The following is a 27,833-nucleotide window of genomic DNA, read 5'->3' on the forward strand; positions in this document are numbered from 1 at the left end:
TACAGATTGAACTCTAAATTATTATTCATGAGACAAAATGAACTTAAATCATAATCTGCACAAATATAGATATACCCTATTTCACTCTGTTTCACAAACTTGTGAGTTTATCTGTGGAATAGATAACCTGACATTTTATTTAAGGCAACGGCATTTCTAGAGGCGATACAGTCACGAAAAATACAAGCACATGAATGCTACATCATGGTATGATTCTGATCAACAAGCTCCGATCCAAAAATTGGAATAATAGCGACTCAGTTATTTCCCTTTTAGCACTGTTTAGCTGTGTTTGAAATATGAAAAAACCACATTCTTCCCTACAAAAGATTTTGCATTTTTATTATGGAAATTGAAGGGCGTGGCGACATTCTAACTAGTGTGATAAGTGTTTGTACAAGTCCATAACTGGGATAAACCATTTTGAGGGAGACTCTCTTGGTAACATGGGATTATTCATCTATTTTATTTCATTATCATTTTTTGTCGGGAGGGGGTGGGCTTTTGTCTGCCTGTTGTTGTTTTTTCTCGCTTTATCTTTTATCCCCCACACACAAAAAAGAGTGGAACCAAAGCCTTCAAACCAAACAATAATCGCTCGATTCTTTACAATAGAATCAGCCCTTCAAAATTCTGAAGCATCAAAATGATATTAATGATGCAAACGAAAAACAAAAAATGGAAAGAAAAAAAAATCAACTAAAAAGTATCCAGAAGTGGCACCTTAAAAGTTGCTCACTAGTACCTCTTCGATAACCTCCTCTCCTCTCTTTCTCCTTCGCTCTCTCTCTCTCTCTCTCTCTCTCTCTCTCTCTCATATAACCAAGCCAAAACAACAGAGAATGTAGGCCTAGACATTATGTCATGTTATCACTATTCACTTTACATTGGAATTTGTGATTAAAATAAGTCCGTGTGATTATGTCAAAAAAGGACCTATCATAATATGGAAATCTCTCTCACTCTCTCTCACTTTCTCTGATTCTCATATAGGTCAGTATAAAATAGTAGTGTGCTAAAGTAGAATGAATCTTATGTGACAAGACCATCCTATGGAGTACACAAGCATTCCTAAAATTAAGAAAGTTTGAGAATAATGGTTATTGATAAGGGGTTTATAGCTAACAAAGACGACATACCTACTTTCCCGTACAAGCAATGTAGTAACTTATGGTCGCCATTTTTTTTTCTGTGATAGGACGCAGCGTATAGAGATTGGGAGAATTACCTTTTACTGATTAGTTTGCGCGTTCACTATTGTGATATACTTGTAACAAATTGTATACGTAACAAATGTAGTTTTACATAGAATAGATATATGACATAAATGGAGGAAAATGAGAGTAAAATGTTTAAATGCTCACGAGACGATAATAAAATACGCTGGATATCAAGTGGGTTTTTTTTTTCGAGAAAATGCTAAAGAGTAGGAAATACGATGTTTAATTTCGTGAACTCAGTGGCTCAAGTTTTAAAGTTTTGATACTTCATCTAGATCCGTGTCGCATAGCACTACAAACATGTAGAAAAATACTCATACATATTACATAGTGCCTATCGCCACTTGACCACCAAACCAGCACGCTGGTTGCTTCTATCGCTAACTCACATTTCAAAACTATTTTGAAACACTAAAGATTGGGCTTTGTTTCATCTGCAAATGCTAAATAGTGCCTTTAACCGTCACTGTTTTTGTTGAGTTTTTTTTTCCTTTATTATTTTATCCTGGAATTTGTCCATCCGCAAGGCAAACCATTGTTGATGTACTTTCTCCAAATCTACACATACAGGATGGACAGACGTTGTGCAGATTATTTTGTCGGAGCCGTCCCTAGGACCACTGGATGAAGAGATACAAGAGCAAAGAAATAATATATGATGGGGAAAAAAAGCAAATTATGAAGGAATTTTCTTTACAGTAATCCCGTTATAACGAACACGGTCATAGCGAAATTCCGGTTACAACGAAGTAAACATTTGGTCCACAATGTTATCCATTCTGTTCTTTTTTATTGTTTATTACTTTGTTTGGTTGTAACGAAATTTCGAAAAGACGAAAGTAAACTGCTGGTCCCGAGGACTTCGTTATAACGGGAGTTCACTGTAATGATTTCCCAAAATGGAAACAATTGATTTGCATTTTGTAGGTAAAAATAAATGGTCATAGTAGTGCAACGCCAACAGCAGTAGAAGAAAATGAAATTTTGAATTTAGTTTCGAAACTATGTTGTAGATGACTTTGATGAATAAAGTACAATTATCTTTTCAGATCTGTAGCGGTTTGACCAAAATCTCTTAAAGGATAAAAACATGTGTGGAATGTCGACGTTACGGATTTTCTGTGCATGGGTTCACTATAAGGTTCACTGTGTCTGTTGAGGTAACCATTGTTGTCATTATTATTATTATCATCATCATCATCATCATTATCATTCCTGGAATTTGCCTATCCGCACGGCAAACCATACATCCTCACAACCTATCGCATTCAGGTTGGGAGGGGAAAAGACATTACATTTTCATTTGTGCGATCGCTGCCGCACGATTTTTAAATAAGTCGATCGTGGTCGTGATTTTTACAAATTTCAGGATTAGTAAGATCGCAAGATAATTTCAGAAGATTATAATACTGCAAACAGCACCTTTTTGATTAAGTTATTAATCAAGTTACAATTTGATGAACAGCTAAATATGGAGTTTTCTTTCTTTTTTTCTTTTCTCGTTTAGTGTACACGTTTCCATTTTTTTTTTACTTGATTTCAAGCTGTCGTGATCTTCTATCGTATTTTGTATTCATGTTCGTTTCTATCCAATTATTAATGGTTTTGAATGAAGACACATATTTACATCGTGATATTTGTTGAAGGATCATTTTCAAAAAGCCTACTTTTTGCTTCTCATCATTCCCCACTCTCATATTTGATACCATGCATTTTTGTTTGTGTGTCTGTTTGTTTGTTTTGCATGCAAACTCTGTAAACAAATTATAATAGTGAAATATATGAAATGAAACAAACGAAGTATTCATGTCCTTGCAATATTTCATAGGTTTTGTAGGCTACTTATACGCATTTCGGATACTGCAGTTGCTAACTTGCTAGAAAACATGCAATAACCTTAAAGGTACTCTTTATTCGCTAGAGATGTATTAGCGATATTTTATGTTGTTTTTTTTTTGTCGGTAGGCAATGCAGTGGTATAGGTACTGAAATCATTACTTTAATTCGCAGTACCGTATGTCCAAGAAAAAAAAAATACAACGGGACCCTCCGCAATCATATCTTTAAAGGCATTGAATCAATCCAATTACAAATTCAGGGTACGAAACTAAAACTCATTGCCCACATCTTACAGAAAACCCCATTCGATTTGCTTCAGTGGTCAAAGAGAAATGAGGAATTTTGTAGAGGATGTCAAGAATCTCTTCCCTCCAAGTTGTATTGTATTCTCACACAAAAGCATCGAAGTGCTAAACTTGGAAGAATCCGACTCATGAAATGCTTTACAACTTTCCACATTTCTCTGTGACCGCTTAACCAAATCCTCTATCACAAACATAATAGCACACACACAAACAAACAAAAGCAAACACACACACACACTAAGACAGAGACGTAATGGTTAAACCTAAAACAATAGTCACTCGTGGATATCGTGATGAAGTGACTATCATGATAGTTCCTATGTGTGCATTGATTGTTCATGGGCACCAAAAAAAAAAACAACAACAACAAGCAAACAAAGTAACAAACAGGCACAAAGTTCTACAAACAGTCCTGAATCCCACAGGGTGAATTAATTTGGGAAGCCAACCTGTTTCACTACACCTCATTACAGCTGAAATCCTGTGGTTCGAGATCCTTGGGAGGCTGCATCCATGTTCGGTACCAGATTTGCATTTCGCATTGGTATGTGGCCTGGTTGTAGAGTGGGAAAACAACGATAATGGTTAATATACACGAAAAAAAAAGTCAATATACAAAATAACTTTGAGATAAAACGCTGACACTAAAAGTCTGTATAAAATGATGAAATAAAGAAATATTTGAAATAAAAGGAGATATGTAAAACGGAAGTAGCCTATCCACCTCACCCCAACCCATCCCCCGAAAAAAGTGCATTTATGTGTTAATAATGAGAATAAAATCCATTCAATTTAACTTTTAATAGTCCATCGCGAGTTTACCCAGGCAGTTCACGATCAGGCGCCTGCCATTATATAGCGTCAGACCATGCAGGGTCAGTTGTCCGTGGTTAACCCACTAGACCGACTACCATGTGTGATAACAACCCATTGATCCTACTGTACAGCCCATGAGTTCGACACTACGCAACTAGTACGCCCATGAGATCGACCGACACTGGGTAAAATTAGCCCAAGAGTTCGACAGATACAGCACGGAGTTTAATGTATTGGTCTCGTGGGTCTTGTTTGCTAAACTCATGGGCTGTAATCATGATTCGTGGGCTGCATAAAACTTGTCGGCTGTATGACTCGTGGATGTGGGAAAGACGAAGGAAGCGAGGTGTCTACAAGGTAGCACAAACCCCAAGCACTTTCTGATCTGGAGATTCTTCCGTCTGAAACATCTAGCAAACGGGAGATTCCAAATTGATGTGCGCGAAGCGCGAAATTCCTTGCGGCCGGGGTCCAGTCTAGGGTTCTAGATGCTCTCTCGCTTATTTTTCAACTGACGATATAGCAATAAGTAAGAAATCCTTTCCAACGGGAGACATAGAGTCAGGGCGGGAGAAATCAAATCTCAAACGGGAGAACGGGAGATTGTGCAAAAATGGGCTTTCGGCGGGAGATCTCCCGTCGAAAGCGAGAGAGTTGGAGTTCTGGAGGGGGGGGGGGGGGCGGTGGACAATGTAGCTCCATGATATAGATTATAATAATTAGCATGGGGCAGTGCGTGCGCGCTGCCTCACCTCCCTCATGCTAGACGGGGATGCCTTGTCTCTTATGTGTTGTTAGGCACATTGCTACTTTAGTCAGTTGAAACAGCCAGATTAATTCGTAGAGGGAAGAGATCACTCTTCGTTCACGATCCATACTCATAAATAGCTAATGCATGTCTCACTAGCAATGCCCGTGTGTAGTGTTGCCCATACAATCAGTGCACCATTGGTTTCTTCGTAATGCAATATGATCATTACATTTCCGGACTTGAACATAGATGTCGCTGTTCAGCATTTCTTAAAGGGGCATAGTCCCGGTAGTGTAGAGGGCGCTGTTGATGATACTGCCGATCACCGTTAGCATTGATACGAAGATTACCGAAGTTGAGCTGTCATCAAGAGTAAAGTGCGTAGGTGTTGCTAAGTAACGTTACCTTCGTTGTCTTCTCTGCGCATCGCGCAGTCTGTAGTAATGCCATGCAGGGTGCGTGCATATGTGCTTGTTATTATGACATCACAAAAGAAGTTTGCTAAAGCTGTCATCCCCCTCAGCCGAATCATGAGCCGAACTGTGATCCGACCACTGACTACAGTGAATCGGACTTCTTCCGACGCGGGGAAGCGGGCCAAAGCGTAAGCGCTATGAAGAGGAGTCGATAGCGTACACATTTGACGGGACCATGCACTTTTAATGGATTGATATCTGCTTCAAGATACTACACCTTTGCTGTGGTTTATTCATGGCCCCGATTTCAACCAAGTTAGCAATTCATAGAAAATGAATAAATAACATTAAAACATCTGTCAGCTGGATCACGTTGTAGTGTGTGTGTGCGTGTGTGTGTGTGTGTGTGTGTGTGTCTGTGTAGGGGGTTGGTAAAGGGGTTGGTCGGGTGAAAGCATCCCCTCCAAATCTCATCTAATAGTAGAGTCAATAATTTGACTAAAGCATGAAACTTTCACCAGTGTTAGTACATGTAATAAGATTCATTCTAAGATCGGGAGGTAAGTCTGAATTGACCTCTGATGACCTCCGAAGTTCAATGACCTCAAAATTTGATGAAAATAGATATCTTGTGTCATTGATGAATGTTAAAATGGTAATGATGTACTAAAAACTCATTTTTAGTTACAGTGGAATTGTCTTCATGTTCCATAGAACCCTGCCAGGTTTCTACCTTTGACCTCTGATGACTTCCAGAGGTCAATGACCTCAAATCATCAGAATATTGACATTTTGTCATTGATTAATGATAAACACGGCAATGATGTACTAAAACCATGTTTGTTTGTTTGTTTGTTTGTTTTACAGTGGAATTGCCTCAATGTTCCATCGATCCTTGACAGGTTTCTACCTTTAACTTCTGTTGATCTCCAGAGGTCAATGACCTCAAATTATCGGAATTTTGATATTTGGTGCAATTGGTTGATGATAAACATGATAACAATGTCTTAAAAATTCATTTGTGTTACAACTGAATCACTTATCTATTCCTCAGATCAAGGGAAATTATTCATATGTCTCTGCCTTTGACCTCCGAGGACTGTGACAGGTCAGAATATTGATATTTGACGTACATTCAGCGGTTAACTGTATACCTGGTGTGCAATCACGCTTTATGTTATTAGCATTTATGCTACAATAGAAGTGTCTTCTCATACCCTGGCCAGCATACAACGGCTGGCGGGGATCCCCCTCAAGCGGTCGAAACACAATGAAAATGAAAACAAAAGCGCTCACCCTAGCATCATGGAATGTGAGAACTCTACTTGACACGAAAGCAAACAGGCCAGAGAGACGCACTGCGCTGGTCGACAGAGAACTGGCTCGCTACAATGTTGACATAGCTGCTCTTAGCGAAACACGGTTAGCAGGGAGAGGTCAGCTAACTGAAATTGGTGGTGGCTACACATTCTTCTGGAGTGGACGTAGCAGTAAAGAGAGAAGAGAGGCTGGTGTTGGATTTGCTGTCAAATCCATCCACGTGCAGAAACTAGCAAGCATCCCAGTGGGACTCAATGACCGTCTGATGTCAATGCATCTCCCACTTGGAAAGAAGACAAGTGCAAACATCATTAGTGCCTATGCTCCGACCATGACAAACCCTGATGAGATCAAGGACAAATTTTATGAGGAACTTGATTCTCTCATCGCTTCTTCAAAATCTGAGAGGCTCATCATCCTTGGTGATTTCAATGCTCGAGTAGGGGCCGACTATCATGCCTGGCACAATGTAGTGGGAAAACATGGCATTGGAAACTGTAACAGTAACGGGCACCTCCTCCTCAGAATTTGCTCCTCTCATAACCTAGTAATCACCAACACCATGTTTCGACTACCGACTCGAAACAAGACTTCATGGATGCATCCTCGTTTGAAGCATTAGCATCTTATTGACTATGTGATCGTCAGGGCGAGGGACAGGCAGGACGTGAGAGTGACTAAGGCCATGTGTGGTGCTGACTGCTGGACGGATCATCGCCTGATCATCTCAAAGATGAACCTCCTAATCCAGCCCAAGAGAAGGCCACAGGGCCAGAAAGTAAAAAAGAGACTGAATGTCAACAATCTCAAAGACCCCGAGAAACTGCAAGACTTCCAAGAACACATGTATAACCACCGAGCAGACCTTCAGCTAAACCAGTCTAGCATCGAGGATCAGTGGACAACCTTTAGGGATGCTGTTCACTCTGTCGCCCTTGAATGCCTTGGTCCAGCCACTAGGTACCATCAAGACTGGTTTGATGAAAACGACACAGAAATTCAGGAGCTCTTAGATACAAATCACAACCTTCTACGTCTACATCAGAGTGATCCTTCCAGCATATGGCAAAGAAGGCTGCATTCACCAAGGCTCGCAGCAAGGTCCAAGCAAAACTACGCCACATGAAAGACTCCTGGCTTAGTGACAAGGCTGATGAGATCCAAAGCTTTGCCGACAGAAACGACATGAAGAACTTCTATGATGCCCTGAAAGCAGTCTATGGGCCAAAACCGTCCGGATCATCCCCAATTCTCAGTGCCGATGGTTCTACGCTGCTCACAGAGAAGAAGCTGATTCTAGAAAGATGGGCTGAACACTAAATCGACCAGCCCAGATCAACAATGAAGCCATCAATCGCCTCCCTCAGGTGCCCATAAATCACAAGCTTGATGTGTCACCTTCAAAGAAGGAAATCGACACAGCCATCACACAGCTGTCTAGTGGGAAGCCCCAGGCTCTGATTCCATCCCTGCTGAAGTGTACAAAAAGGGTGGCCAACTCACTCTCATTAAGTTCACCAAGCTGTACCAGTCCATGTGGAGCAAAGAACAGTACCACAAGAATTCAGAGATGCTACAGTTGTTCACATCTACAAACGGAAAGGAAATCGCCAGGCTTGTGACAACCATCGAGGCATCTTCCTCCTTTCTATAGCAGGCAAGATCCTGGCCCGAGTCCTCCTCAATCGTTTACTGGAACATCTGGAGCAGGGTCATCTCCCTGAAAGTCAATGCGGCTTCCGTGCAGGTCGTGGGACCACTGAAATGATATTTGCTGCCCGCCAGCTTCAGGAGAAGTGCATTGAGCAGCATCGTGACCTATACACAATCTTTGTCGATCTGACCAAGGCCTTCGACACGGTTAGTCGTGAGGGAAAATTATGGGAAAGTTTGGCTGCCACGGAAGTTCATCACAATTGTCCGCCAGTTTCACGATGGGATGACTGCAAAAGTTCTTGATAATGGTGAACCCTCCAATGCCTTTCCAGTGACAAATGGAGTCAAGCAGGGTTGTGTCCTGGCCCCGACACTATTCAGCATGACGTTCTCGGCGATGCTCTCAGACGCCTTTAAAGACTGCGAACCTGGCATCAACATTAGGTACAGGTCGGATGGAAAGCTCTTTAATCTTAGGCGCTTGAAGGCCATCACGAAGGTGAAGGAGACCGTCATCAGAGACTTCTTGTTTGCCGACGACTGTGCACTCAATGCCAATGGTGAGAACGAGATGCAGATGCAGATGGACAGATTCTCCTCAGCCTGTGACAACTTCGGCCTTACCATCAGCACCAAGAAGACTGAGGTGATGTTCCAACTAGCTCCAGGGAACCAGTACCACAAACCACAAATCCAGGTGAACGGACAGACTCTCCAGGCAGCAAAGACCATCACCTATCTGGGAAGCACCCTCTCCAACTGAGTCACAATTGATGCTGAGCTCAAAAACAGGATCTCTAATGCCAGCAGTGCTTTTGGGAGACTCAGAAAAAAAAATGTTTGGGAGAGGAGAGGGATCAGCCTTTCAACAAAGCTGAAAGTCTACTGGGCAGTTGTCCTCACCACGCTTCTCTATGGCTGCGAAACTTGGACTTTGTACCGCAGACATGAGAGGCAAATCAACCACTTCCATATGCGATGCCTCCGCAACCTCCTTCGCATCCGCTGGGAGGATAAAGTTCCGGACGCAGAGGTACTGAAGCGGGCAGGCATCCCTAGCATCATTGCAAAAATCCGCAAGGCCCAGGTGAGATGGGCAGGCCACGTCACCCGCATGTCTGACGACCGCATCCCGAAAAAGCTCTTCTATGGAGAACTCGCTGATGGGAAGCGCAAGGTGGGAAGACAAAAGAAGCGCTTCAGAGACAACCTGAAGTTCTACCTAAAAGACTTCTCCATCAACACCGAGACCTGGGAGACACTTGCCGCAGATCGCCCTTCCTGGCGCCATGCTATTGCTGTAGGGACCCGTAGAGCAGAGGAGCAGCGCGTCAAGCAGGCAGAGCACAAACGCCAGATGCGAAAAGCTAGAGCAGCCAACCCCAACAGTGTAGCCCCTACCCACTTCTGCCCTACCTGTGGGAGAGGCTTTCTTGCCCAGATTGGCCTCATCAGCCACCTCCGAACCCATCCAGCCAATTGATGTCATTGGTCATCCTCGAGAACGAGGGACGAACACATACATACATACATGTATACCTGGTGTGTAATCATGCTTTATGTTATTAGCATTTATGCTACAATAGAAGTGTCTTCTCATTCCACAGAACATTGGTCCAACTTTGACATTTAAGGACAATGTGAGGTCAGAATTTCAAAATATCAAAATTTGTGTAGGATTACAATTATTGATGTTTGGCTTCATTGGTTTAATCCTAAAAGTTTAATCATTTACAAATCACGCCTTGACGTTATAATCAAAGCATGTATGCATATCCCACAGAGCATTGGTTCATAGTAAAAGGTCTCAGGAATGTGAGCGGTCAATAATTTACTTCAGAAATGAAGCTTACGTGTCTTCAGTGATGGCGGTGACGTCAAATACCGTATGTCCCCCCCCCCCCAAAAAAAAAAAAAATACCACGGGACCCTTCGCAATGATATCTTTGAAAATATCGAATCATTCTAAATGTGACCGTGCACCTCAAAACGAATATAAAGTCGCACACACTGACTTTGCGTGAGGACTGAAAATAAGTGAAGTGGGTCAACCTAGCCGAACTTGACTTTTTCATATTTTCTGAAAGAGCGGGTCTTCTTTTACATTATGCTAAAATTTGGTATCATAAAACGGGCAGGAAAGTGTGTGTTTTTTTTGCCAGTTTATCTCGAACATTTTTGGTAGAATAGTGTGATTAGGAGTGTCTTTAGAATCCCTTTTTCATTTCTGAAAAACCTTGTCCACACTCTTCACTTTCAACTCCAATAACTTTTGAAAGGATAGTGCTACTGCTTTGAAAGTTGGCATTAATTATGGACAGAATGCGTTAATGAGGCATGCCTAATTTCGGTTTAATCTGATAATCCCTTCATTGTTGTTACTCTGGTGGTTTACTTCCTGTTTTTTGTCCTATTCATCGCACAGCCAGCACGGTTTGGTAAAGATTAAGCGCTTGGATAGACGCTGTACTTCAGAGCCTCTTTTCTCAGTTCACACTTTTCCTGAGTTTGTGCTTTCTTTCCAATATTTAGATAGGTTAGGAGAGTCCATTTGATTTGAGTTATACATCATTTTAAAGCTTAAAGTCTGCTCTTTCAGAATATGGTCTGAACTAAAAATCCATGTCTGGCGACTTTTTGTTTGTTTTGAGGTGCAGGGTCACAAATACAAATTCAGGGTATGAAACTGTAACTCATAGCCCACATCTTACAGGAAACCCCATTCGACTTGCTTCAGTGGTCAACGAGAAATGAGGAATTTTGTAGAGGATGTCAGGAATCTCTTCCCTCCAATTAAGTTCTGTCTATTGTATTTACACACAAGATCATCGAAGTGCTAAACTTGGAAGAATCAAACTCATGACATGTTTTAAAACAATCCACATTTCTCTGTGACCGCTTAACCAAATCGAATGGGGTTTACTTCAACATAAAGCTAAAATTTCAAATTTTAAGACCATGGAGTAGCATTTAGACAATTTAATCATATTGGGTGTTATCAATGCGAATATCTGATTATAATTTTTACATACTGTATAATATTTATGTTTGGGTTAGTTATGCAGCCTAGCTTGCATGAAATTATGAGCAACATTATCAAATTTGCACTGGACAAAATTTGTACGCTTAATCATGGAAAGTGGGGAGAGGAGTACCATATTTTGGGTTGATGCTTAATAGTATATTGTGAACAGGCATATGGCAAAGTCCTTTGAACTGGATGAAAGGGTGAAAGATGCTAACCAGAACCTCATCAGGTGTACGTCACAAGTCAAACAACTCAAGAGTAGTACAACCCATGAGTTACGCAGCTCACGAGTCGTACATCCTGTGACCTAAACACTAGATGAACAAGGTCCATGAGCTCGACATCAACTATAATAGGCCCACAAGCTGTGCGGTCCGCGAGCTCGACACTCGAGGAAAACTTGGCACACGGTATGAGATTAATGTATGCATTTCAGAGAACTTAATCTATTCAGTGTATAGGTCTTGTGGACCCCCCCCCCCCCCCCCCCCCCAATGTGTCGGGCTCTTATTGGCCTGGTTTGCCTAAACTTAGTGTCAAGCTCATGGGCAATGCTACCTGGTTTCGAGTTCGTTGGCTGTATGGTTCCGATGAATGACTCATGGTCCTGGAGCATACAGTGACGTTATGGACCATCTGGAAAACGACATACCAATCCTACTGTGAGGCCTAACATGCATTCCACATGAAGTAATCCTGTGTCTTGCTATTGTCATCCACTTAAGTTTAGGTCATTAAGTCAGGCAACTTGTGGCATTTTTCAATGACATCTTTAGGTAACTCACTTCCAAATAGGAGTGGAACTACTATTTGCTCTTATTGTCTTCTTTATACTCGATACTCCTTAACAATTGGGCCTGGCCAAAAGTTGTGCCCCCATGCCCAAATATTGCTTGTTTCCAATATGGCCGCCATCCGGTTTTGCATCCAATGTGTGAATCAGGGTAATATGGCAGCGGGTAATATCATCCGGTTAAAACTCTCTGCCAGCAAGTGATGATTTAGTGTAACCTCCCGCTGAAATTGGTCTAGATGTATACCCTCGATCTCTTTCAAGACAGGGCAGCATCTGCGTCTTCAGAGAAGCACGCGATTTAAGAGCTTACATTGCACGGATCGGCAGGTGCACAGCCACTGTATGCGATCATCGGAGTCTTCCATAGGTAATATCTAAACAGTTGGGTGAAGGCAAGGTTGTCTCTATGATTGGTGCATTGCGCATGGAGTACAGGATGCACGAGATGATAAGAAAGCTTCTTTTGACTCGCCGGATAGGCTACAATCCTTTCTCAGGCAAAGGTTCTGAATTATCGGATCGTGCTCAGTCTGCACACAGTGAGCTGAACACCATATCAAGTATACGCGTGCAATGATTGTGTGTAAGGATATAGGAAAATGCATGGAGAAATCAAAATACATAAGTTATGTACATGTTTATGTTTTTAATGTGGAATCAGTTCCCGTCTGTTGTCTTCATCAATCTTGCAATGTTGTTATTTATTATTTTCCCTCTCCATCACGAGTATAATATGGAACGTGTTAATTATTTCACGTGAAGTTGCTGTGATGTCGGAAAATGCAGGGCTTTATTGCGGGTGGCCTATTGCAGGTGGCCTTCGATTTGTTTTTCACATTATATTGACATGTTTAACAGACTGTAACTCACCAAAATGCCTCTTGAAATGTTTTGAAAAACTTCTGCTTGATTTCACACGAGCGGATGATAATGTCTTTCTGCTATTATCGTGTGTGAAACAAAGTATTGTTTCTCTTCAAAAGATAGCGTGCCAATTAATCTGTAATTACTGTTGGTGCTCTATATAAGACATTCCAACCCACCTCCAGCCTAGACATCCATAGGCGTTGTGGTGTAGAGCGGGATCTGAACATCTATCATACAGCGAGACTTCTCTTTTCTTTTTTTTTTTTCTTTTCCCCACTAACAATGTGAAACAAAGTATTGTTTCTCTTCAAAAGATAGCGTGCCAATTAATCTGTACTAAGGCTGGTGCTCTAAACAAAACATTCCAACCCACCTCCAGCTTAGATATCCGTAGGCGTTGTGGTGTAGACATGGTAGAGCGAGACTTTTCTTTTCTTTTCCCCACTAACAATTGATAGATTAAACGAGATTTAAATGAAATTTAACATTGAAGTTTAATCATAATTCTACGAAGTACTAAGCCTAATATGAGGAATCATGTCTGGGTTGTACACCTGTCACCGATCAGAGAACGCCACACATTCAAAGTATTGTGTCCTTATTCAGATGCAAATGAGTACCTGTTCATGTAGTGTGTATAAGTAGCCTGCTCACATGCGTACACGTCAGTATTTAAAGTCAGACTCATTCAACCACAGTAAGAAGGGGCGGGCAAGAAATTCATTCTCACAATCACAGCTCAGTGCAATTCATGGATTACTTAGCACTCATTCACGTCAGGAGACGGGATGAACCGTATTATCGGGTGGGACATGATTCCTCATATTAGGCTTAGTACTTCGTAGAATTATGATTAAACTTCAATGTTAAATTTCATTTAAATCTCGTTTAATCTATCAATTCTACTTCGTACAGCCTAATTTATTCGGAATCATGTCTGGGATTTCAAAGACAATGGTTGAATGAGACTCAGCAAGCAGAGTAATTATTTTGTTCGGGCATGATCAAACTTTATTCATGCAGGGGCTCCATTGCCCGTCTTATGACTCATGAGATTGAGAAAGGCAAAAAATAACATGACTCTTACTCGAGAGATGAAATATCAAGTGACTTTTTCTTCATTTCAATAGGCTTCTGATAAAATCTCGCGAAAGTTCTAGCAGAGCTCCATCCTGCTGTGGAAAGTATTGTGTCTATATCCGTCCCGCCTCTTAGAGCGGCACTCGTAGAGGCGGCGCGAGTACTGTGCCCTTTATATGTAGCTGTGTCGATACCGGCTGACTGGAGGACGCCTTTAAGCCATCGGCTAATCGTTTGGGGGGAAACGTTGCGATGAGGGCGATTGACAGAGAGAATGAGGTACCGATTCCCGCTTCGAAAACTTGCCGTCCTGCGAAGATATTCGCGTAACGTTTGGAGAACGCAGATACGGTCGTCCTCTGGGTATGCTGACAACTGTATCGCCGTAGCGAGTTTCCCGGGCCTGCTAGTTTTAGTGATGTGGTTAACTGAAAAGGTGACTGATGAACTCGAGACCGATGAGTCATGTGGAACTATGTAGGCTATAGTAAGTGCTCTCTGACTGGAGACGAGGGCAATGAGCATGACGAGTTTGTGAGACAACTGTTCGAGTGAAATCTTGTCGTTAGGGCTGAGCGTGCGAAGGTAATTCAAAACCACGGCGACGTCCCAGGTAGAGTTGTATCGAGGTCGCGGTGGTCTAGAGTTGAAGACCCCTCTCATGAATCTCGTTACGAGTGGGTGTGATCCGACTGGATGGTCGTCACACGGGAGCAGAAACGAAGATAATGAGCTGCGTAAACTATTCAGAGTGCTGTATGCTGCGCCAGCGTGAAACTCCTCCGCCAGAAAATTAAGAACGATGCTTACATCCGAGCAAAGTGGATCGCTTTTCCACGTACAACAGAAACGGCGCCATCTCCTGTATGCCGAGTTATAGCACCTCTGAGTTGACTGTCTCCATGACCGCATGATGATCTCGGAAGCTGCATGTGAAAGGCCTCTGATGCGTAGGCGTTCCCGGACACATGACATGCCGCTAACGTCAGGTGATGTGATAGCGGATGTTGGCTGTCGGAGGAAGGGAGAGATAAAATTCGGTTAGCGGGAGGCAGAATCACTGGGTGGTCTACTAGCATGCTCATTAGCTTGGGATACCAACTTTGTGTCTTCCACAAAGGAAAAACTATGATGGCCTGAGCCTGATCATTAGACAATTTCCGTAGAATTTTACTCATTAGGCAGAAGGGAGGAAAGATGTAGCTGCGAAAGCCCCCCCAATCGAGGCAGAATGCGTCGGTTGCCATGGCTTCGGGATCAGGACGCCAGGAAACAAAGGGAGTCATGCGAAAGTTCAGGCGCGATGCAAATAAGTCTACCTCTGGTGTGAAAAATAGTTCAGAGAGTGAGTCGAAAATATGCGCTGCGAGCATCCATTCAGTATTCAAATTAAATGTGCGCGAGTAGCCGTCTGCTATTGAATTCTCAACGCCGGGAATGTGTACGGCGGACAGCCAGATGTTTCTGTCTAGACACCAGAGCCAGATTGTGCGCGAGATATTATGTAACTCGGGGGAATGGCAAGTCCCGAAGTGATTAATGCACGACACTACTGAAACATTGTCCGATTTAACACGAATGTTAATGCCAGATTCGTTTGAACATAGTGATTGGAGGGCAAAAAGAACTGCGAGCAATTCGAGATTGTTAATGTGGAGATTCCTTTCTCCGGAGCTCCATTGTCCGTGCGTGCTGCGCTTGTTAGTCGGGCAGTAGACGCCCCAGCCTTCGAGAGATGCATCTGTCTCGAATTCCAGGTCAATGTTCCGCATGATAGGCGAAAATGAGTTACTTGAATTTGATGCCCACCACTGGAGGGCATGACGTGCCTTATCTGACAGGGAAATGATAGCTTCAAAATCCCCTTGATTGCATTGCAAAGCAGTATTTTTCTCAATTTCAAGATCCCTCCGAAAAATGGCCCCATAAGGAACAGCGATTTCCGCTGCAAGGACGAGCCCAATAGCGCGAGATAGCGAGCGTATCTTCGTTGTCCGTTTATTTATCAAAGAAATGCATGTTTGGATAATAGTGTCGCTCCTTCTTTCTGGGAGGCTGATTGTCATAGTTACTGAATCTATAATGAAGCCCAGAAACTCAACATTAGTGCGGGGCTCGCACACGGACTTTTCCTTGTTAATGACGAATCCAAGTGACTCAAAAAGTTCGATTCGGTTCTTAACATTCGCCGTACAGTCGTCATAGCTACGAGCGATTAATAGGGCGTCATCGATGTAGTTACATGATACATCTCCTAAATTGCGGAGGGCAGCTATTGGAGGTTTTAGTACTTTTGTGAACACCCGGGGGGCACTGCTCAGTCCAAAAGGCAGAACGCGAAACTGAAACAGTTTGCCCTTCCAATGAAAGCGAAGAAATTTTCTATGTTCTGGTGCTATCGGTATGCTAAAATACGCATCTTTCAAATCGATAGACGCGAAAAAACAATTTGGTTCTACAAGGAGGAGTGCCGATTCAAAAGTCTCCATTTTGAAATGATGATATGAAACAAACTTGTTCAGGCCTTTCAGATTAATGACGGGCCTAAAAGATCCATCTTTTTTAGGCGTTATGAAAATATTAGATACGAACTCCCCGTCTTGGTGGAGGCATGGCTCAATAGCGTTCTTATTGAGAAGCTTCGAAATTTCATGGTCGATAATGGTAGTTTCACGAGGTGAAAAACTTATTTCGTTTGGAACGAAGTTTTGAAAAGGCAATTGGTCAAATTCAATATGGTGGTGTTGTATAGCGTCTAAGACCCACTGGTCAGACGTAATCAGCTTCCAACTATCCGCAAATTGAGCCAGCCTACCTCCCACGACCGGGGGAGGCGAAGTTTTTGAAGGCAATTTACTCACTCCGTCCTGTGGACGAGTTACTTGTCCGGCCTCGGGTTGTCTCTGCCTGGACGGCCGCGATATGTCGGCGCCCGTCGGCCGCTGAAGTTTGGGTGCTGCCTGGGTGGAAACCTCGGAGAGGAGGGAACGTCGCTCCTCCGTTGCGGGTACGGATCGTATCGTCCGGCGTGCCCGGGGTGTCTCCTCGGGTAGGCGCCCCTATACGCCTGCCTGAAGCTCTTCTTAGGGAGGCTGGTGTTGCGAACACTCAGTCCCAGCTTCTCGGTGTCACGAAGTTCTTTACACTTTTGTGGGAGGTCGTCCCCGAACAGAAACGTGGATGGTTTCTGCGCCATCTCTTCGGAACACAGCGGGCGGAACGCCGGGCTTAATTCGGGTCGGATGAAATCCCTGCGTTTCGCATTCAGCTCGACGTTTGCTGCTCCAATTAGGGCGATACCATCGAGAATGAGTTTGGACGCCCGGGAGGAAAGGGGCGTATTTTGCGATAGCAGCTCGTCCGCTGCTCTCGCAAGGGGCGTCGTTGCCGTCAAAAAAAGGGACTGCACCTTTTGTAGTTTCACTGTCACTCGTGTTTCGGTTTTTAGTACGTGCCATACTTTTGGGTTAACCCTGCAAGTGGAAACGGCATCGCAGTTGGCAGGCCTTGGATATGACTCCTGCTTAGATTTCAGAGTGGATTCTTTCAGTTTCACCCGAATGAGTTTGTTCACAATATTAGCGAGCCTGTCGCTCACTGCTGCTCCAACGGGTTCGCTCTGGTGATCCACCATATCAGAGAACTCGCCGAGAACCCCGCTGTCCTGCTGAACCAGATCTTCAATTTCCATGTCGATGTCGTCGTCACGGGGTGGTTGCTCTTGCGGTGCTGGAGGGGCTTGGGTGTCCAGCAAGGACATGACCGTGGACTGCAGTGTGGAAACGGCAGTTGCGAGTTCTGAGAAGCGAGACGCGGAGCAGGCTTCGTTGGGGGGTGCGCCCAACGCCGCCGGTGCAGTCATCTGGGCGGGGATCGCGCCCGCCAGAGAGCCAGCAGGGATCACGCCTGCTGAAATGGTTGGGGCAGGGATAGCGCCTGCCGCTGTAGTTACAGCAGATGCTTCGGGGGGATGCGCCCCTGCCTGTGGGCGCGTCTTCTTGCTCCGGCCCTTGGGACCTCTCAGCTTGCCTCCTGAGTTCTCGTTCACCAGCTGCATGTCGCTCGGTATTGGGGAGCACGGTTCGTTGAGCAGCCGCTCAATATCGCCTTGCAGGTCTTCCATCTCAAAGTTCTTCTGGTCGGCCACAAAATGTACACTGACGTGTACGGATGTGAGCAGGCTACTTATACACACTACATGAACAGGTACTCATTTGCATCTGAATAAGGACACAATACTTTGAATGTGTGGCGTTCTCTGATCGGTGACAGGTGTACAACCCAGACATGATTCCGAATAAATTAGGCTGTACGAAGTAGAACTAAGTTTAGCAGGAAACAAACAAGCATTCGCACATACTGTTTACATTTCCCATCACATGCTTTGAACATCGGAATTTTCGTGTACACATTTCCCTGGAATTTTGCCAAGAACTTTTCAACACAATACAATATGTTCAAAAGAAACCATTTGGTTCATACATAATTTGATTAGAGGGGCCTATCACCGTCCACGTATTCGAACAGTTTTCGCAAAAGATACAAGTAGGCCTATGTTTACAAGACTGCAAACAGTAGAATGATTTGCTCCTTATCAAATTAGACTGCATCTCTTGAAATGTCTTCAAACGTAAATTAAAGTCATTCCTCTTGAACGATTTATCTTATATATATATATATATATATATAAACAAGACAACGTCATTAGTGTGTAAGTTCCCAAAAGCTCCTAACGATTTTCTCCGAGCCGGCAACCATATTGTTGTACAGATACATAGATATCGGATTTGTCATCACATTTACATCTTGCCACTCTAACTGATTTCTCGGCTCAAACATGCTTGTTTCTTTTTCTATAAGTAATTTGCTAACAAACTTCCTTTCCCTAGAGTATTTCATTGGCTCAATCTTATATTGGGTTGAGGTGTTCACTAGAAAAGAATTGAAGAGTTTGTTTGCAAAAACTGATAAGTCCATTTTTGAAGATTTTGAAGTACGGTCTCTGTCATAAAGTACAAAATAATACCTTTTAAATGATATATTGGTCACTACATACAAAGGTACATTTTTGAAGTTATGGTCAAAAGAATCAAAAATTTTCTTATTATTCTCCTTATTTTTCTTGACCTTTAATCGCAAATATCTCCATTTGGCAAATATGGACTTATCGGTTTTTGCAAACAAACTCTTCAATTCCTTACTGGTGGGGCTAAGACCCCCCCCCCCCCCCCCCCCTTAGCCTCACCGTCGGTACGGGACCAAGCAAAATTTTGCAAGTGTAGAAAGCCCTTTAGAGGGATGAATTCTGGCAAGAGGGCGACCTTCCAGCTCAGAAGATAATATATGTTTGGGGATCAGAGGGTGAAAACACGCCATCATGTCATTCCCCGTAATTTGGTGCGGGACTTTGGGGATTGAGAGCCATTGGAACTGACCACTAGCGGGGAAAGTAGCCAATGTCTAACTTATAAACTCCTAGTGACCATAGACTTTTCTTGGGAGAGGGGGTTTCAACAAAAAATAGCTGGAAGGAAGACAGACGATTTCATAAACTCCAAGAAGGGGAAAATACTGAGCATATTGACGTCACAGGGTGACTAGGAAAACGAATGCAGTGTTCTGTTTTCTTTTACTCTCTATTCTATTCTATTCTATTCTATTCTATTCTGTTATATTCTATTCTATTCTATTCTGTATTTTATGTGCTAGTAGCCATCTGGGCTACAATTGTAAAACAGATATGTTTGTTTTGTATACATCCTCTAAAGATCACCAGAGGTCAAAGGTAGACCCCTGTCTGTGCTCTTTGGAATATGAAGACAATTTCATTGTAAAACAGAAATGCTTGTTTTGAACATCTTAACCATGTTTATCATTAACTAATGACACCATAGATCAATATTATGATATTTTGAGGTCATAAAAACCTCTAAAGTTCACCAGAGGTCAGAGGTAGAAACCTGTCTTTGCTCTTTGGAATATGAAGACAATTAATTGTAAAACAGATATGCTTGTTTTGCACATCTTAACCATGTTTATCATTAACTAATAACATCACAGATCAATATTATGGTATTTTGAGGTCATTGACCTCTAAAGGTCATCAGAGGTCAAAGGTTGACACCTGTCAATGGCCTGTGGAAACGGAAGATTTGTAGTACAAATGCATATAGTGCAGCGTAACCAAGATCTAGGCCTATCATTCACAAATGCCTCCAAACATCAATATTCTGATATTTAAAGTTCATTGACCTCTGGAGGTCATCAGAGGTCAAATCAGACTTACCTCCCGATCTTAAGATGAATCTTATGGTATGTACTAACACTGGTGAAAGTTTCATGCATTAGTCAAATTTTGCACAATTCTCATGATTTTGAGGGCTTAACCGCTCTACTATAAGGCTTGTTTATTGCTTTTCTATTTCTTAAGTGTCTCGAAATGGCATTTACTGCAACTACGAACAAACAAACAAACAATCAAACAACAACAACAACAACAACAACAAATCGTCACCTTATAGCTGAGTTAGGATGATACTGAGAGTTAAGAATATTATTCTTTATCATGAATGACACAGCAACTGTTATTTACATTTATGTCATTAGTATTAATTGTTTTCCTTTTAAAGGACGTCCCATAAAAATTGATTTTGTTAATGGTTCTTCATGTGTTGTAAACGTGATTCACAAGGGATAATTTTTAAACATTTGTATAAAGCATCGCGACACTAATGAGCCATGTTAAGGCATAACATTTAATCTCGGATTTTTGGTAATTTTATTTTTACATTTCTCCTCATTCTTATTCTTCTTTTTCTTTATTATTGATATTCTTCTTCTTATTATTATTATTATTATCATTATCATTATTATTATTTTTTTATCATTACTATATTCATTATCACTATAATGATTATTACCATTTTTCACCATTTTCAACATTTATACTTACAATATATTCCCAAATCACTTTGCTCCATAACCCACACCAAGGAAGGAGAGAGAGAGAGAGAGAGAGAGAGAAACAGACAGAGAGAGAGAGAAGAGGAAAGAGGAATGTGAAATTTGTCCCTGGCCCATAATCCTGTTCCCTGGAGCACGTATGTGCAGATGAAACGAAACAAAACAGAAACTCCACCCCCCACATAATTCAATATACATATGTTGTTAGCTACATAGATCACGCGCTGTTTCATTGTTGAGAGTACGAAGAGATATAAGCTTGGATTACGTGTCTTGTCCATAATGTTTTCCACTTGAACTATTTTTGCCTGTCTTCTATTATTATTCTTCTATTCATAATTTGTTTTAACAGAATAATCAGCATCGACCATTAGACATTAGGAAAGATCATTAAAGCGTTACCAGTGATACAACACTTGCTACAAAATAGGAAATATTCTTGAGGTTATGAGGGAGGATATTCCATATTTTTTTGGTCATTTTGATTACGATTTTTTGATCACAATTTCTCAAAATGAAAAATTGGAGTTAAGTCATTTAAGATTTTTTCATTAAAAATTTCTTTTATTCACTTGTGATGTTTCAGTTTGTTCAATTTTGAAGATATTGTTACCACATGAGAGTAAGTAAGAGTTGGCGATAAGATCTATTATTACCTCGCTCGGGCTGCTCAAATGCAGTTGGCCAGTTCCACAGTCCAGGATAGGGGTTGAATAGTCGCAAGAAGACTCTCCAACTACCAGAGTCAGATAAAACAGCTTGCCTTGTATTGCCTTTTAATGAATGTATGTACAAAGAGGAGAAGATGGGTAGAGAGAGAGAGAGAGAAGAAAAAAGAGAGATGAACATTATCGACATGTATTCATTCAGCATAATCTACAATGTACTTCCACAATAATTATGTTCGATGACGCTATAGGTAGACAAATTAACAGTTGAGGGGATGGTATAGTGTTTGGGGAGATGAGAATTGGGCTTTCAACTTTTTGTGAGATACCAAGAACCAATTTATGAAAAAGTACAGAGCATACCATTTTAAGAGTACTTCAAAGTTTAATAGATGAAAATTGGTTTTGGAATCGCTGAGACATCCAAAAACAAAGTAGAACAAAGCGATCCTAATAAAAGGCGGGTCCCGCTTTTTTATAATGAATGCTTTTTTATCTCTGGTATTTTAAAACCAATTTAATCAAATAAACGTTGAATCCCTCTTGTCATTAAATGATCTTTCATATTTCATGAACGGTTTCTTATTATCTCACCAAAAATATTAGAAACCTGAAGTTAGGTCTCATCGAAAACTATACGCGCCCTTTAAACACGAAAGGATATTTTACAGTGTATTTTGGTGCTGCACAAACAAGGATATTCTGATGCTGATGCTGATGCTGAAAAAAAAAATCTTTTAACAATACTGTTGCTTATTTTACCCTACTTTTTTAGTTTGACTTCATCAAAGAAGGATCAGGAAGAATTTCACATACGGATCGACACTACGACATGGTGATCCTTAAAATAAAACTAACAACAAAACAAAAAAAAATAAACAAACAAAACATTCGATAAAGGTTTCTAGTTACACTAAAGGAATTCGGATTTGTGGATTGGCTTCAACTTTGAAATGTCCTACCTTTATCGTAAAGATATTTTAAATAAAAATTATCTCTCTGAAATAATATGTACTTCGAATGAGGAGACAAAGATAGGAACTAACAAACGCTAAATATCAAATGAGGGGACCCACAGGGATGTTTATCAGGTACGATCTTGTTTATTGTTAATGATATAAATGATTCTTAATCTCTTTGCGGATGACTCAAATTATTTTTTTTCCTCTAACCTTTATAAATGCAATAAACTAAGAATTGAAAAATTTCGCCCAATAGATAAAAGGAGATAAATTATCACTTAATCTTCAGAAAACAAATTATATGCTTTTTAGAAACTCTATAGAAGCACCACCTGTTGATATATATATATACACTCAGCAAAAAAAGTAAGTTCCCCCCTAAAATTTTTGGATGTATCTCAAAACGTATTTTACGGATTTTCATAATTCAAACGGGAATGGATAGGAAATTTCATTACTCATAACATGAATGGCATATCATTGCCACCAGATATCATTATTGGTTTAAAAAAACGCATTTTATGTCAAAAAGCATGGAAAAAAAGTTGCACTTCAGGCTATACGAAGCATATTGTATGCATTTCCTATGTAAGTTAGCAAATGACCTTTTTAAATTGTGCAATTCTCAGGAATTTTTTCACGTACAATGTGCTTCCCTATTAAACAGATGTTATGCATACTTTTTAAACAATAGCCTTTTCAATAATTTGTATGAAAATGTTGGTAGAAGCCATGTGATTTGTAATTCCAATCTGGGTTGATCACATTAATGTGCCTATGGCCATTTTGCATCATGCGCTCAAGTTGTAGATCAGTTTGTTGAGGGAAATAGCATCGAACGTATTCAATTCAATTTAATTCAATTCAATTTTATTTCCATTTCCATTGAATAAACAGAAAAAATATATACAATACATTCACAGAACAAATTTATAACATTTTCAAAGAAAACGTACAAGTGGTCACGAGTAACAACAGAATTTCGTTTCTAAGGTATATACCTAATACAAAGATTAGAATGGAAATGGAGGGTCCCACTTAAAAAGCAAAGCTTGTAGGGTATGGGACCCTCAAAAAATACGTACACAAAGTCAAAGAAACCAATGTCAACTGACATGGAATTAACTTAGGAAGGGGGAAAAAAGAAGAAAAAGAAAAAAAAAGAAAAAGAACAAAAAAGGGGGAAATGAGACTATGGTACAACACACGCCATCGTGGACACAAGCACACTGTACTTCATGATGAAAATGCAATAACAAAACAATACAACGCTCCCTGGTTTAAAATTGCGATTGATTGGGTGCATATGCCGGTATGAATGCATAGGAACGGATATAAATAAGAAAAGAGAAAGAGAATAGACTCACTGTTACTGGTACAATAAAAGAAATATCTGAGGTAAACTTATGTTAGACAGATTGTTTTCCTTAAAAGATGATTTCTGTGTGATATCTTAATACTTGTAAAAACAAACAAACAAACAAACAAACAAACGACTTGATTGAGAGAATGAAACCGAACCTAATTTGGTTGTATATCATAAGATTTCAACAGGACGAATTCTAATTTGTTCTTAAAAGAATTCAAAGTTTGTGCTGTTATTATGTCGTTGGGAAGTGAGTTCCAATACTTTGGCCCCTCGTAGATGAAGGTTTACTGAGGCAGCAAAGTCCTAAAAAATGGCAAATGAAATTCGTTGGATTGCCTTGTAGGATAATTATGAACAGGTTGATTTTTTGAAAACATTGATTCAAATATATATGGAAGATTATTTTTATTTTAATTATACATAAATTGTCCTACATTAAACAAATACAAATCTTTAATTTTAAATATTCTATTTTTAAAATATAACGGATCAGTATGAGACAAATATGCAGTGTGACATATAATACGCAGTGACTTCTTTTGTAGCAGAAGTAATTTATCCAAAAGAGTTTGATATGTATTTCCCCATACAAGAATACCGTAATTTAAATAAGGCAATATGAGGGATGAATATAATGTAAGAAGGGACGACAAAGGACAGTGTGCCTGCAAGATAGCCTGACTGTAATCCAGAAGAGAATCTTTGGGATGTCATTAAGCGGAAAGAGAGCAAGAAGGTGAAAGATGACACTTTACTGCAAGAATTTAAGCGCATCTTGCAGAGAGCATGGGCCAACATTGAGCAGTGCCAAGTAAACTTTAGTTAACAATACGAGGAAGAGATGCCGGCTGGTCATTGAAGCGGATGGTGGACATATCAACTATCAAATACTTCACTGTATGCTCATGAAAAGAAAGAGATAGAGAAATATGCAATCAACCATGCTTAAATGTTCAGAATCATGAGTGATTGTTTGATTATTTGTGTAAAAGTCATTGCAAATCGCTAAAGTGCAATTTTTTTCCATGCATTTTGACATAAAATGCATTTTTTCACACCAATAATGATATCTGGTGGCAATGATTTGCCACTCATGTTATGAGTAATAAAATTCCTTATCCATTTCCGTTTGAATTATGAAAATCGGTAAAACACTTTTTGAGATATATCCAAAAATGCTAGGGGGGAACTTACTTTTTTTGCTGAGTGTATGTATATATATATATATATATATATATATATATATATATATATATATATATATGTTTTTATGCTACTACCCTGGAAAATGTTTCTCACGTTGAATTCCCCGGAAGAACAATAGATAGTAGGCTTTCAAGGAAATTTCATATTGACAGTAATATTATGCAAAACTATATATTTCACGAATCATTGGTATAGTTATAGCAGACCTAAATGTTGTCTCCCTTTATCGTCCCTGCTTACATTACATTAATCCTTAATTTTGCCTTATTGAAATTATGGTATTTTTGCTTGGGGGAATACTTATCAAACACTCCTAGATAAATTACTTCTGTTACAAAAGAAGTGACTCTTTATCAATGTCTTGTTTCATTTGTTGTCTCATACTGACCCGTTATATTTTGAACATATAATATTGAAATTTGAAAATTTTGTACTGAGGAAAATGTCTAAATGATATTATTCTGATAAAGATAATTTTCCAAATATATTTGAACAAATGTTTCGAAGAAATCAATCCATTAACAGTTATCAAACAAGGCGATAGAAAGAATTTCCTTTGCCATTTATGAGATTTCCGCTGGCTCAAAACACCTTCATTTACGATAAGCCAAAGTATTTGAACTCACTTCATAACAATATAATGATAACAGCTAAAACTTTGAACTCGTTCAAGAATAAGTTGGAAGTTATTTAAATGAAATCTTATACTATACAACCGAATAAGGTTCGTTTCATTATCTCAATCAAATCATAATTTCTCTGAATATCAAACTATTATATATATCATATAAATTATATGATATATTATGAGGAAAATAATTTGTCTAACACATGTCCTCCTCAGATTGTTGGAATTGTACAGAAAAAAAAAATCTCCTTATTTTATGAGAGCTCTTCTGCATTCTTACCGGTATAATTCTATGTACACATTATTCTTTGAAATTTATATTCAACCAGGTTGCATTGTATCATTACTCTTCCATCATGGAGTCATGTTTGCTTGTGTCCACGATGGCACATGTTGTACAGTGTAGTTTTATTTATTACATATATTTTCCCTTCACAGTTTGATCTTATGTCAGTTGGCAGGGGTTCCTTTGACATGATTTTGTAATTCATTATTCGATCTATCTTGTATTTTTTGGGTGTCCCATATGGTACAAGTTTGCTATTTAGTGGGATTCTCAAATTCTATTCTCATCCTTATTTAATTTGTATTATGCACAAAATGAAATGAAATAAAGTTTTATTCATTCTGTTACTCATCACCACATGTATTTTGTTAATTCACGTTTTTTTCATCTATTACAAATAGTCATGTTCTGCTGATACATTGCATATGATTTGCTCTGTTTATTTGATGGAAATGAAATGAAATTCAAACTTTGAAACAAATACCGTAGAAAAACAACGGCGTCAAAACACAAAGTGCATGTAAACTGTTCTTGTTCACATCCAAGAGTTGGTTTTACTTGCGTAAAACCGTCTCATCCAGTCAGCGTTTTCATCTATACATATCGTAAAATATCATATGATATTATACGTAAACATTTATAGATAATAGACGAAAATGTTTATATACCTGTTCTTTAGCTGATACGAGGCGGGGAGCGGTTAGCCATGTGGAGTGACCTGCCTCCTTGTTGGCCTCCTCCAACTGTTCCCGAGCACGACGCTCGAAGTCATCGACAGCTTCCCGCACCACGACTTCCGGCACATGGCGCAGATCAACGGGTTGTGGTCCCGATATTTCCTGCGAGACACCACATTTCTGCTGAAGTAGTATTACTATCACCTGCAGTACAAGTAGACACTTCGGCGAAGGCATACTGCTTTATCCCCGTTGTCGCTGTTCACAAGCACTCTGATGCAACACTTCTGTCTGTTTAAGGCCTATTTTGCTTATGTGTATTACCATGTGCGTGTGGCCAGATTGTCGATGAAATGCTGGTGTTGATGATCTATATCGCAAAATTAGATCAATTCAACCTCAATGCCCAAAATATCGATAAATAAGTGAAGGCCTACAATGCACGGCACAGATGCACTAGAATAATGTTCACTCAGCCTCATCAGAGTTCAGTCGTTGTTTTCTTTCTCGTTGTAACCTCATTATCTGCCCGTCGTTTTGTACCCCTATCTGAATGGAATTATGCACGGCCGGTTTACAAAAAGAAAAAAAATAATGAAGAAATAAAATGATAAAGGAAGAAAACTTATTCAACACACCTTTCCTGAGTGCTTTCTTTCCAATATTTAGTAGGTTGTAGGAGAAACCGTTTGATTTGAGTTAAAGGGCCTGCATCATTTTAAAGCTTAAAGTCTGCTCTTCCATAATACAATTATGCTCTTCACGAAAAATTTATGTCTAGCGACTTTTTGTTATTTTTATGATGCAGGGTCACATATAGAAACAAAACCGTAATGAATTGACCGGTATGGAAAATGAAGGCATACAGATTAAAAAATATGTGGCGAGGGCGAGACTGTAAATAAGCTCCTTCAAAGCTTGTATGGGTTTTATTGTGTTGTTTTGGTGATTTTCTTTAGTTAATCTTTATCATCCCTGAA

The 27,833-nt window shown here is 40.3% G+C and overlaps 1 protein-coding gene across 1 annotated transcript; it reads right to left on the reverse strand.

Moving 5' to 3' along the window:
- On the reverse strand, positions 1-27,316 carry LOC139733253 (uncharacterized). Its single transcript, XM_071644092.1, has 4 exons — positions 26,845-27,316; positions 21,714-21,830; positions 3,814-3,917; positions 1-1,840 (listed from the first exon to the last, which is right to left on the reverse strand). Exons 1-3 carry the CDS (start codon positions 27,088-27,090, stop codon positions 3,822-3,824), a joined length of 459 nt encoding a protein of 152 aa, XP_071500193.1. The 5' UTR covers positions 27,091-27,316; the 3' UTR covers positions 1-1,840; positions 3,814-3,821.
- Between the last annotated feature and the right edge of the window lie 517 nt (positions 27,317-27,833).

Source organism: Diadema antillarum, unplaced genomic scaffold (genome assembly GCF_040938485.1).
Source record: "Diadema antillarum isolate AM-2024a unplaced genomic scaffold, OU_Dant_1.0 seq00000466_RagTag, whole genome shotgun sequence".
Taxonomy (NCBI): Eukaryota; Metazoa; Echinodermata; class Echinoidea; order Diadematoida; family Diadematidae; genus Diadema; species Diadema antillarum.